This window comes from Lacerta agilis, chromosome 6, assembly GCF_009819535.1.
Source record: "Lacerta agilis isolate rLacAgi1 chromosome 6, rLacAgi1.pri, whole genome shotgun sequence".
NCBI lineage: Eukaryota > Metazoa > Chordata > Lepidosauria > Squamata > Lacertidae > Lacerta > Lacerta agilis.
In genome coordinates this window covers 39390649-39403571 of record NC_046317.1, presented here as the reverse complement: position 1 = coordinate 39403571, position 12923 = coordinate 39390649, and the positions used below count along the sequence as shown (strand labels likewise).

General features: G+C 40.4%; 1 protein-coding gene across 1 annotated transcript; it reads right to left on the bottom strand.

Annotated features, from left to right (window-relative positions):
- Nucleotides 1-8957: 8957 nt before the first annotated feature.
- Nucleotides 8958-11106, bottom strand: LOC117048356 (phosphate carrier protein, mitochondrial-like). The gene has a single exon (XM_033152092.1). The coding sequence runs from the start codon at nucleotides 11065-11067 to the stop codon at nucleotides 9844-9846; it is 1224 nt and encodes a 407-aa protein (XP_033007983.1). The 5' UTR covers nucleotides 11068-11106; the 3' UTR covers nucleotides 8958-9843.
- Nucleotides 11107-12923: the final 1817 nt, after the last annotated feature.

The window sequence follows — 12923 nt, the reverse complement described above, 5'->3', positions numbered from 1 at the left end:
AGTGTTATGGGATTTACAACCATGTCAGTTAACCTTAGGAGAAGCATTTATTTCTATGCTGCAGATTAAATCTGCTATGCAGATTTGTTGCATTCTCTGTAGGTAGAATGTGGAAACTGTGGCTCTTCCTGTGCTACAGCTGTATAGACTATAGCGGCCACCATCCCTGACCATTGGCTATGCTGGCTGAGGCTGATGGCAGCTAGAGTCCAACAACACTGGGAGGGTCATAGGTTCCCCATCTTGCTCAGAAAGAAGTCTCTACTCCTGTTTTGCTTTTAGCATCTACAATCTCTGTTTTAGTTACAGGTGGGTAGCTGTGTTGGTCTGCCATAGTCGTATCTGAAGAAGTGTGCATGCACACGAAAGCTCATACCAAGAACAAACTCAGTTGGTCTCTAAGGTGCTACTGGAAAGAATTTTCTATTTTGTTTCAATCTCTGTTTTGTTTGTCATTCAGAGAGAACTATTCATAAACTGAACCTCTGAGAGCAATCGTGGGACGTGAGAGACAGGCAGTTCATAAAACTCTAGGCTTTATAATGTAACTCTTTCTTGCCAATCCCAGATCCCCAGAGCTGCCAAACTTTTCTGTGTCTTCTGCTTTAAAAAGGCAGGAAAAGGAACATAGCAGTTCCTGTTTGCTTAACCATGTTCCAAGGAAGCTTGATTGTGCAGGGAGGAATTTATTCCTCTCTACTTTTTGTGGCTACACTATTTGTGGTTAAGGAAGTCCCCAGACCCCATCCCAGAGCTTTCACATGTTTGATTTATTTAATACATTTTCATCCCATTCCTTCTCCCACCTTTAGATCTTGCAAGCATCCTCTAAGAGACAGTGACTGTCGCAAAATCACACTGCGGGCTTTATGTCCTAGCAGGGATTTGAACCCACATTTTCCGAATCTAAGTACAACCTTCCACCTACTGCATTGTATTGGCTCTCTACGCCACACTGACATTCCATACACAAGTTCTGTTTGCAACTTTCACAAAGGGAGATAATTCTCTTTTTAAGGATGGGGAAAGAAATGACTAGACATGTAAACAGCACAGAAGACAAATATGGTAAATTATTCCAGAATTGTCAGATGAGACCTATGGATCAGACCAAAGGCCCACCTAGTCCAGCATCCTATTCTAGTCCAGCTGCAGCACACAAAATTAGCATCTTCATCAAGCTATTTACCTGACTCCAAGATCCCTTTCCTAATCACCCACCACCAGTTCAGACCCTGTAGAATGCCCTCCCATCAGATGCCGAAAATATAAACATTTATACGACTTTTTGTAGATATCTGAAGGCAGTCCTGTATCAGGAAGTTTTGTTTTGTTTTTTTATATTCTGTTGGAAGCCACCCAGAGTGGCTGGGGTAACTCAGTCAGATGGGCGGGGTACAAGCAATATACCGTTGTTGTTGCTGCTGCTGTTGTTGCCCCAATATGCATCATTTTACACTTGGTCACATTTAATTACATTTGCTATTTTAATGGCTATTCACTCAGTTTGGATAGATCCTTTTTGGAGTTCACTGAAATCTCTTTTTGTTCTGACACCCTGAACAATTTGGTGTCATCAGCAAACTTTGCCACCTCACCCCAGGCTTGTGTCATTTATGAACAAGTTTAAAAGCACAGGTTCAAATAGGGATCCTTGTGGGACCCCACCTCTTACATCCCACTATTGACAAAAACATATGAGAAGCTTGATCCACTATCTACTTATGTCAAAGTATTTCCACTTCTGAGTAATACCACTCCTCACTCTCTCACTATATATAAGGGTCTGGTGACTTCTGTTTCAGTGTAGCTGAAGAAGTGTGTATGCACATGAAAGCTCATACCAAGAACAAACTTAGTTGGTCTCTAAGGTGCTACTGGAAGGATTTTTTAATTTTTAATTTTATTTTATTTCCATTTTATGTAGAATGTGATGTACAATCCTAAGTAAATTCCATCAAGTTAAAAGGGGCACCTAGTAAATATATTAAGAATTGCAGCTCCAGACTTTTACAGATTCCATCATAGGCAGGTTGCAGATCTGCCTCAAAATTATTCAGCCCCTTTCCTCAACAGGTACCAACAATTGACCTATTTTGTGTATCCATTTGGTTACAGTACTAGGTAATACTATTTATCTTACAGCTCCACCTGCTGACATAAAAGAAGCACAGCTTGTAAAAGATGCATGATTTTGAGTCCTAAGGCTTATTCAATTATCAGTCCAACTATATTTTAGCACTTGAAGGATAATCTCACAAATTCTGGTTCAAAGGCAATGATGTGATATTTTATGTCTATTCTGTAGTTTATTTTGGGTGCTGAGAAGAATTGTAGTTCCATGAGGGGAAAACTAAATTTGCCAGGATTCTTCAGGGGGAGTCATGTTATTAAATGCACGTTGAACGTGCTTTAAATATAGGGTATATGTCTCTGCCATGTCTTCAAAATGTACTTAGATAAAGTCAGAATATGCATAAATATGGACCCTACACTCACACAGAGCCTGCATATGCATTTTTGCATGAATGTAGATTGGCATCAGTGTTGCACTGGACATCCATTGATGGGATGGGCAAGAACAGTTCACCATATATATATGCATGACATATGTACAAGGTAGATGGAGAGAGGAAGCACATGGTATTCAATGAATTATATACATTTCTTTTTTAAAAGTGCAGCCAGGTCCTTTCACAGTCCACTATAAACTTGTGCATTCTTGCGTTACATCACTGAGAACAGGAACCAGTTGCATATGCTGTTTGTTAGAATGAGATTACGGTATTTACAAAATACTTCCCAAACTTCCCCTTTTTGAATTGAATTGATTCCATTGAATATGTTTACAAAAGCCAACTAAAAATAAAATAAGTTAATCATATGTTTATTTGTTATTTCTTATCCTACTGGATCCTGAAAAATCCCTTTCAAAATTCTCAAAAGTCAGAGCAATATATTTAATACAATAAATTGAGAGTGTCATTGTTTTCATTGGCTTCACTGTGGCTGTGTGAACCTTCTCTTTTGTTTATGGTACATTTAATTATCTTCCTATTAAAATGCCTCTTTTAATAGGATACAATGTATCACAAAGCATTAAGAGCTGTTCTGCTCTACAGCTCACCAAGAAAAGGACCACAAACAGGGCAAATCCATCTCTTGTTTTTAATTGCAACTTTTGTTATGCTTCTGCTCCATGCACAGGAAGCAGCTCCTTGATCCCTTGTTATGCTAACAAAACATTAGAGAGTTTACTTTCATCCACACTAGAACTGCTACAAAGTGGGGAAGTTTTTGTTTTTAAAGGAAAGGAAAAACTACCAGGGAAACTAGTAGAAAAACATACGGGTGACATGAGTTAGATTGGGGCATTTGATTTTGGATACTATGCATAGTAAAAACAAACAAATAAATAAACTGCAGGGTATTGTGAATGTCAACATTTAAGAATGTAAAGCTACATTACAACACTTATTAATTGTATTATCACTTATTAATTTTTATATGTGAATCTCATAAGAACAGAGAACAACAGATTTTACAGACTATTTCTAGGACAATTTACTATAATTTGGTTATCATCCTGATTCCTAGATCAGTGTTTTGTTTTTAAATTTTTCCACTCACTCTTTGCGCCTGTAGCGTAAGGACAGTTCTAATATATTTTCAGTAGCAAATTGTTGGTGTGAACTTCTCCATAAGCGACCAGGATTTGATTTCTGCAATCATTGTGTCCATCTAGAATTTCCCACGAGCCACAAATAGTACAAAAAATATTAGCTTCAAGGTCCAGTCAGAAAATTGTCAGTTCAACAGGCAGAAGAACTTTAAAACTGTCAAATCAATTAGGCAACCAAGCATGCTTTTCAAGACACAATAATGTCAGCTATTAGAAATGCCTGCAGAAATAGTGGAAGGTTGGTCCAGCTTGTTCAAGGGGACCTTCTATCCATTCATCTCAAATGAGTCCAATTTATACAAACTTTGTGTCAATGTAAATCCCAAACACTGTCTCAGGCTAGCTGGCTAAGGTGCACCACTTACTGCATTCAACAGCAAATAGATTGTTAGCCACTATTCCACACCAACGATGAGAAACCCTTCGGTTTCAGGACACTGCTTTGGCACTGATGAATATCCAAAGCTGCAAAGTTCAGAAACACAGCAGAGGGGCCTAAGCATATGGCTAACACACCTGTAATAATTTCCAGAGAAGTAGCCTTTTTATTCTCTTGCAACTAAAAACAAAACAAGAACATTTTTTGTTGCACCACAAAGACTAACAAATTTATAATGATGTAAGCTTTCATGAACTACAAGTACCGGTACTTCATCAGATGTATGAAGTGTTATACCGGGAAAAAAATAAATAGAGAGGTGCCAATACTATTATCCTGATATAAACATCATGGGTGCCAGCAAAAAACACCTGCTAAAAATGTGAACTGTAATCAGGTCAGAAAAGAATTAAATGCTAAAAAATACAGAGTGATAATTACAGTTGTGTCAATAACACAGGCATCTTGGCAATTAACACATGTAGTGTGATAAGAATTACATGTAATAATCATTCTTCCATTTGTGGATTTAACAATATTAAATCTGTGAAACTAAGCAATTTACGTAGTAGTAAGAATGCCAGAAATCAATTTGAATTTCAGAATATACATTGCCCAAGCAAATTCTACGCATGGTTTTACCCAGTGGTATTGTTCATTTAGTTAAGAACTCTCCTAAATGCATTTTAACCTAGCATGAGTGAGCAAGAAAAGTTAAAAGCCAGCTTTTCCTTTGGGGGGGGGGGCGGGAGGTGAAGGGGAAAGAAAATAAATGAATGGGAAATTGACAACTCTTGGATTTTCAGCAATGACATGGAGTACATCAGCCAAACAGGGGCCTTACCATAAAAGTAGGGTACTTGGGCCAGTATCAGAATCTTCACCCTCTCTAATGTCAGAGTACTCAGTCAATGTAAAACAAAATAATCCCTGCAAAGTGAGGAATCAAAGAGTAAACAATGTGCCTGATTTTTTCCTAATTCAAAAGTGCCCTTTTATCTGCCTCTGCTAGGAAAAAGGTGACAACCCCCACTTGAAGCATGTTTGATTAAAATTCAAAAGGTTTTTTGAAATATGCTTTTCTATGCAGAATTATTTTAAGTCTCCAGCTGGAACAAAAGCATTGTGTAAAAGTGATATTCTACAGTTTCACTACTGAACCACATCCATGTGGCATTGTTATCATTGCAAGAGCTGTTGACTTCAATCAGCACATACTGATAATCACAATACTGTAGAAGAATATATGCAGAGCAATAATTTGCATATCAAAATATATTTATATTTGGAATTGTTGGAATGAAAGACAGAAAAAGGGTTTGATTGCTTTCTATCTTTTTGCAAGAGGGTCCTTTAAAAAAAATAAGGAAAAAAATACAGTATTTGCAGTTTTGCTTTCATAAAAGAACAAGCTAGATAAGAAAACCATTATTTACTATGGAGAAATCACCCAAAGGTTCCTTTTCTTCTTGAAACAGTTAACTTATATATAGCTATATTTTACCATGCTATACCACTCTCATGTATGTCATACTATTTTCATGTATGCCTATGTCATGGAACAGGGCCGTCTTAAGCATATCCAGAGCCGTGGTGCAAAGATCCCTCCAGCGCCGCCCCCCCCCCCCCCCCCGTTTCCCAGAGTTGTCAACCCAATGGCATAGCAAGGTGAGGTGGCACCCAGTGCGGAATTTTTTTGTCAAACCCCCCCCCCCCATTGAAATCTGTCTTAAGACAGATGGCCGTCCAACAGATGGCCAAGGGAGCTGGCGTTTGTCCGCAGACAGCTTCCGGGTCATGTGGCCAGCATGACTAAGCCGCTACTGGTGAACCAGAGCAGCGCATGGAAACGCCGTTTACCTTCCCGCCGGAGTGGTACCTATTTATCTACTTGTACTTTGATGTGCTTTCAAACTGCTAGGTGGGCAGGAGCTGGGACCGAGCAACGGGAGCTCACCCCGTTGTGGGTATTTGAACCGCCGACCTTCTGATCAGCAAGCCCTAGGCTCTGTGGTTTAGACCACAGCGCTACCCGCGTCATGTCTAAGACTAGGGGCTGGTAAAACTAGCAAAAAGACAATGGAGAAGATGGTGAAATGCGAACAGGAGACAGAGAAAGGGCAGAACTCCTCAATGCCTTCTTTGCCTCAGTCTTCTCCAAGAAAGAAAACAATGCCTGACCTGAAGAATATGGAGCAGATGATTCAGCAGGGGAAACACAGCCCAGAATAAGTAAGGAGGTAGTACAGGAATACTTGGCTAATTTAGATGTATTCAAGTCTCCAGGGCCAGATGAACTACATCCAAGAGTATTAAAAGAACTGGCAGAGGTGATTTCAGAACCACTGGCAGTAATCTTTGAGAATTCCTGGAGAACAGGCGAAGTGCCAGCAGACTGGAGGAGGGCAAATGTTGTCCCTATTTTCAAAAAGGGGAAAAGAGAGGACCCAAACAATTACCGCCCAGTCAGCCTGACATCAATACCAGGAAAGATTCTAGAGCAGATCATTAAACAAACGGTCTGTGAGCACCTAGAAAGAAACGCTGTGATAACTAAAAGTCAGCATGGGTTTCTGAAAAATAAGTCATGTCAGACTAACCTGATCTCATTTTTTGACAGAATTACAAGCCTGGTAGATGAAGGGAATGCTGTGGATATAGCCTATCTTGATTTCAGCAAGGCCTTTGACAAGGTGCCCAAAGATATTCTTGTAAAGAAGCTGGTAAAATGTGGGCTAGACCAGTGTTTTTCAACCTTTTTTGGGCAAGGGCACACTTGTTTTATGAAAAAAATCACGAGGCACACCACCATTAGAAAATGTTAAAAAAATTAACTCTGTGCCTATATTGACTATATATAAAGTAATTCTCTTGAATAGGAATCAAATAAACACAATTTTTCCCACAGCACACCAGGCAACATCTCGCGGCACACTAGTGTGCCGCGGAACAGTGGTTGAAAAACACTGGGCTAGACAATGCTACCATTCAGTGGATTTGTAACTGGCTGACTGACCGAACCCAAAGGGTGCTCATCAATGGCTCCTCTTCATCCTGTAGAGAAGTGACTAGTGGGGTGCCACAGGGTTCTGTCTTGGGCCCAGTCTTATTCAACATCTTCATCAATGACTTGGATGATGGGCTTGAGGGCATCCTGATCAAGTTTGCAGATGACACCAAATTGGGAGTGGTGGCTAATACCCCTGAGGACAGGATCACACTTCAAAATGACCTTAACAGATTAGACAACTGGGCCAAAGCAAACAAGATGAATTTTAACAAGGAGAAATGTAAAGTACTACACTTGGGCAAAAAAAATGAAAGGCACAAATACAGGATGGGTGACACCTGGCTTGAGGGCAGTACATGTGAAAAGCAGCTAAAAAAGCCAATCCAATTCTGGGCTGCATCAATAGGAGTATAGCGTCTAGATCAAGGGAAGTAATAGTACCACTACATTCTGCTCTGGTCAGACCTCACCTGGAATACTGTGTCCAGTTCTGGGCACCACAGTTCAAGAAGGATACTGACAAGCTGGAACGTGTCCAGAAGAGGGCAACCAAAATGGTCAAAGGCCTGGAAACAATGCCTTATGAGGAACGGCTTAGGGAGCTGGGTATGTTTAGCCTGGAGAAGAGAAGGTTAAGGGGTGATATAATAGCCATGTTCAAATATATAAAAGGATGTCATATAGAGGAGGGTGAAAGGTTGTTTTCTGCTGCTCCGGAGAAGCGGACACGGAGCAATGGATTCAAACTACAAGAAAGAATATTCCACCTGAACACTAGGAAGAACTTCCTGACAGTGAGAGCTGTTCGACAGTGGAATTTGCTACCAAGGAGTGTGGTGGAGTCTCCTTCTTTGGAGGTCTTTAAGCAGAGGCTTGACAGCCATCTGTCAGGAATGCTTTGATGGTGTTTCCTGCTTGGCAGGGGGTTGGACTAGATGGCCCTTGTGGTCTCTTCCAACTCTATGATTCTATGATTCTACTGGCACCTTAATTTAGAACAACCAGAAATATAACACAAGTGGATTTTGCTTTTTTTTTTAATGAGTAGAAATGCAAATAAATTTTCACCTTATTATTTCAATATTCTCAGATACAGTATTTTATAATAAAAAGGGGAAAGGGGCGTGTGTGTGTGTCTAAACAAAGTGAACAAGTATGGGAAATGGAATGTGATTTTGTAATACTGGTATCTTTCATATGTGAAAGGGCTATCCAGTTATAAATATGGTGCCAAAGAAAAAACCTGATTGGGCTCTAATTATTGATAACATTCTGAATCCAAAATGGTTCTTCTTAATTTTTATCATGACAAATAAGAAACAGAACTGGAATTTTTTTGGTAGCTTCAAAGATAGCATAAGTTAACATTTGGAAATCTCCCCAAAAATTGCTCTCCACTTTGGAAGGTTTATCGAATGATATCAGCATAGCTGTAGCAGGAATGCATACGTTAGTAGCGTTAATGCATCATTGAGGAATAGATTATGACTACAGATTTAAGTGAGAAATGGCTATGATTTCTACAATGTTGCTAATAATATTAGGACTATATTTGAAATAAGAGGCTTTAAGGAGTAATGAGATAAAATTGCCTTCTGCAAGAAATGGAAAGCTGTAGCATTTCATCTGGCTGCAGAGCTGAGGGAGAGAATAGAAGTAGTCCCAGAAGTAGGGCAGTTTTTTGGTTTAAGAATTCATGCCTGAGTTGGCTTTTTTCTTTTGTACCTTCTTCTTTTGTGTTGTGTATTTTAGATTCTAAGCCTTAGGGCAGGGGCTGTGTTGGATCACTAAACTTTAATTGGAAAAAGCAGTGTAAATAAATAAATAAATAAATAAATAAAGCAAGCAAGCTTTAGCAAACACTGTTCGAAAGAAAGCCTTTTTATTTTCTCAGTAACTACAATAACTTTATTTAGTATGTGAACACCAAATGTCCACGTGAAATTGTAGGTAAATGAACTATACATATTAGGGAAAGTGCAACATACGCATTAAAGAAACATATAAATTCAACTTTCAGCCAAGCCCCAAGCATAGAGGACTTCCTTTCCATACTGTGGTATTTGAATCAATATAATGCTACCAACATGTATGATGCTCATCATTTTTTAAGCCCAGGATACTCTCAATGAGATTTATGATGAGGCACAGGGCAAGACCTATCAAATAAAATGCCCTGCTCTTCTGCATGCATAAACAGGCTCTCTCACCAAAATCTATGATCTTCAAAACTATTCTCCAAAACAACCTCACTAACTTTTTGAGTACTACTTATTAAAGTATTATGTTTGATGTCTCAAACAGCTAATGTACACGGGGATCTACAACTTGCTTCATTATAATCAGGGTGCCATCTGATAGTGAATACTAACAACTTGACAAATGACAATAATCTTCAGAGCATGACAACAGTATTAAAACAATCAACTCATCTAGCAGTTGCTATTAGCTGGTTATGTTAACCTTAAAATATTTAACAGCCTATAAAAACTATAAACCAAATTATGCAATATGTAATTTTGAACACAATTAATAGCAAAATAAAATATGGAAAAATATTATGCTAAATCATTTGTTGCAGTAAGTAGTTATTTTAAGTAGCTTACTTAATACGTTGTTGGAGCACTGTGCAGCTTAGTTTTGGATTCAGAATAAAAGAGTGATGGATTTCTACAGTCTACTCATAACCACATATTAGTAGAGTAGAAATTCCTATAGAACTATGACATATGACATCCTTGAAACATAGCAGTATAGCCTCACAGCGCGGATCTATTTTTCAGAGAGTTTCTTTTTCAAAGAAGCAGGCATCTCAGGTGGTGGGGGCCGGGGTAGCTTGAGATAAACCTTAACTGAGTCATAGATGAACCACTGCAGGGCAGTGAGGGTGCCAATCATTAAGATGCGGGTAAATAGCCCTTTCCAGATGCCTTTCATGCCCAATTTCTTGAGGACGTCTACAGCAGTGCTGCCCTTTTCTTTATTGAGCACAGATATCACAGAATCAGCTGGGTGTGAGACTACAGCGCAAAAGACTCCAGCAATATATCCACCAACAAATGTGACTCCAAGTTGTTCCATTTTGGTGCACTGATCCCGTGGTTTGGGCATGACGTATTTGTAGAGAGCCTCTACAGTTCTTTCAAAGCAGGAAAACTTCATCATGGTGTAAGGGATCTGCCGCATCCAGAGTGGAGCCACCCCCTTGTAGAAAGCCCACAGCCCTTCTTCAATGTACATCTTGGGAGCTGCCTCCCGCAGTGTGTTGGCAAAGCCATGCTGGGTCTGAATTCGTACCTTGGCAGCTTCCATTGGGGACAAAGCAATGTCAGCAAAAAACTCAGCACTGGCTGAAGCAGCGAGATAAACGCTGGTACGCCACAGATAAGCTTGTTCATCACCCAACAAATCAGAGTAACGTATCTTGAAGTACTCGTAGAGGCCAAACTTGGCAAGTCCTTGCATGGAGTAGCCTATGGCTGTTGGAGCCCACCCCTTGACCAGACCACGCATTCCCTCCTCTTGCACAGTGAGACTGAGCCCCTGAAAAAGTCCCCGATAGCGCGTAGGTTCTACTTGCATGCGGCACTTCACCACATCCAGCGGGCATACTGCTGTGTGGGTTGCGCCACAGCTCACCACGCCACCCAGGGAACATAGTATGAGGTAAGTCGTTGATCCATACTCACAGCTATACTCTTCCTCTGGTGGAGGTGGAGGAGAGGCCGCTTTTTTGGTTACAGCTGCTGCTGACAGGCAGCGCCGATGTTTGCACAGAGAGAACGGATTGCTGTTTAGGGAGGCCACTGCATCCACAGCCTTGCACAAAAGCGGGGGTGCAGGGCTGCCACTGCTGTTTCCCTGACAGCTCCAGGAAGTGGGGCAAGCAACTGTCCAGAGTCGAGACCAGAGCTTGGGGTGGGGGTATGTGCAAGACCTAGTGGCCTCCATTTCCATTTTCTCCAGGCCGCTGATGGATTTGCTGTCAATACCCATTCTCCAGGAAGTATAGGCAGCTGTACCCCACAGCCAAGATATGTTCTGGGAGGCGGTGAACTTGGTGCTGCTAGTCTCCTTCTTGAAGGAACTGCATTTTCCCTGGTCTGCAGAAGGACAAGGCATATTCAGTGCAAGGGAGATGGGCCAGGAGCCGATTAATGGCTACTTTCCCAACTGCCAGGGTCCCAGGGTTCTTTTAACCATAGAGACTCGGCCTCCAAAGGAAGGATTGGCCCTCCCAGTGGGTGCAGACTGTGCATTGCATACACTCTAGCCTACTCCAAGTGGCTTTGCTGAAACCCACAAGGCCTCAGTGGGCCAAAACATGCCTAGGAGTATGGAAGCAGGCTTCTAAATAAAATAAAAGAGGCTGGGCACTGCTTATGTTGTCCTAAGGATTCGACTCTTTAATAATAAGATTTAACCACAGCGTAGAAGAGTTTGCTTGAGGTTAAAAGTAACAGATTAAAAATACATTTATCTTCCATATTTAAATAACCCAAGGCTGGTTGTTCCCTCATTCATTTCTTCCTAACACCTTTGGGAGAAATAAGACAACATGGGACCCCCCCAAAAAAGGTTAAGTCTTAACTTTTAATTGCTAAAGGTTTGAGTTTGACGTAAGTAATGTAGACAATGGATGTTTTTAATTGGCTAACAGTTAGCTAGCATGCTCCTAGTGGCTATATGTCACAGCCTAAACTAAATTGCACCATGATCTCCTAAGAAAGAGGTGCATGGATACAGTACTGAGAAAACAAACATTACTTACTGGATGTGAATTGTGAAAAAAGGTAGGTTGTTAGTGGAAAAGAAAGCTAGGGGAAAGAAGAGAAATATAATTGGAGAGGGTTACAGGATGAAAGAGTGATACAGAGAAGTGGGGATTTCAGGATAATTTTGGGGTAGAACCGATTATCTGAGAAAATTTTTGCATGACCAGTGCTTGTTTTGTAATGGTACTCACTGGTAGAAAGCACCATTGTGTCTTTTTTTTGCTGCCCATGGCAGCCATTTTATGTTGTCTTTGATCAAGATTATATAAATAAATGTCTCCTGCCATTAGATTTCTGAGCATCAGGGTTTAAAATAGTGATCTTTTTAACCTGAATGTATTATTGTGGATTGTAATGTACATAAAGCTAGTTAGATATTTCCATCTCATAGTCAGATTAACCCTCCAGTGTGTAGCTGAGTGTAACCTGTCAGAGTCCACATATCAATGATGGGTGGGGTCAGAGCCAAACCACCCCTTCTCTTCCCCAGCTCTCTTTCTGAAACCTGCTTTTCCCTCACTTTTCCCTCACCTACAGGAAATTAGTCTGAGGATCACATAAAAGTAGGCTGAGGACTTAAGGTTGCCTTCCTGTGCTCTAGGACTAGAGGGGAGTGGTGCTAAGAATTTTCCATGCTGTTGTAAGAAAGTATTAAAAGGCTGAAAATACATTTTGACAAAGATAAAATAGACCTGGCAAAGCTTTCCTTATTTTCTGGCCAAACCCCTGCCGCTGCCATTGCCGCTGCTACTACAGCTATGGCTTAGAATATTACCTTTTATCATTCTCTCACTGTCATCTGTTCACTGTCTTCTTTAAAACATACAAGTTTTTTTGCAGCATCCACACAACATCATTTGCATAAAAATGACAGCCTGTATTTCCCCCTATTTAATCTGGCTTTACACTTTCCATGGAATTTTCAGCAAGTTAAAGAACACCTCTTGCCCATTTGCTTTCTCTAAATGAGCCATTTGTAATAAGCTGCTATCTGGAAGCACCATTGTTTAAAGTTTTCAAGGATAAATGATGAACATATTAGTTGTCCCCACTACATGCAAAAGGAGAATGCTAGGC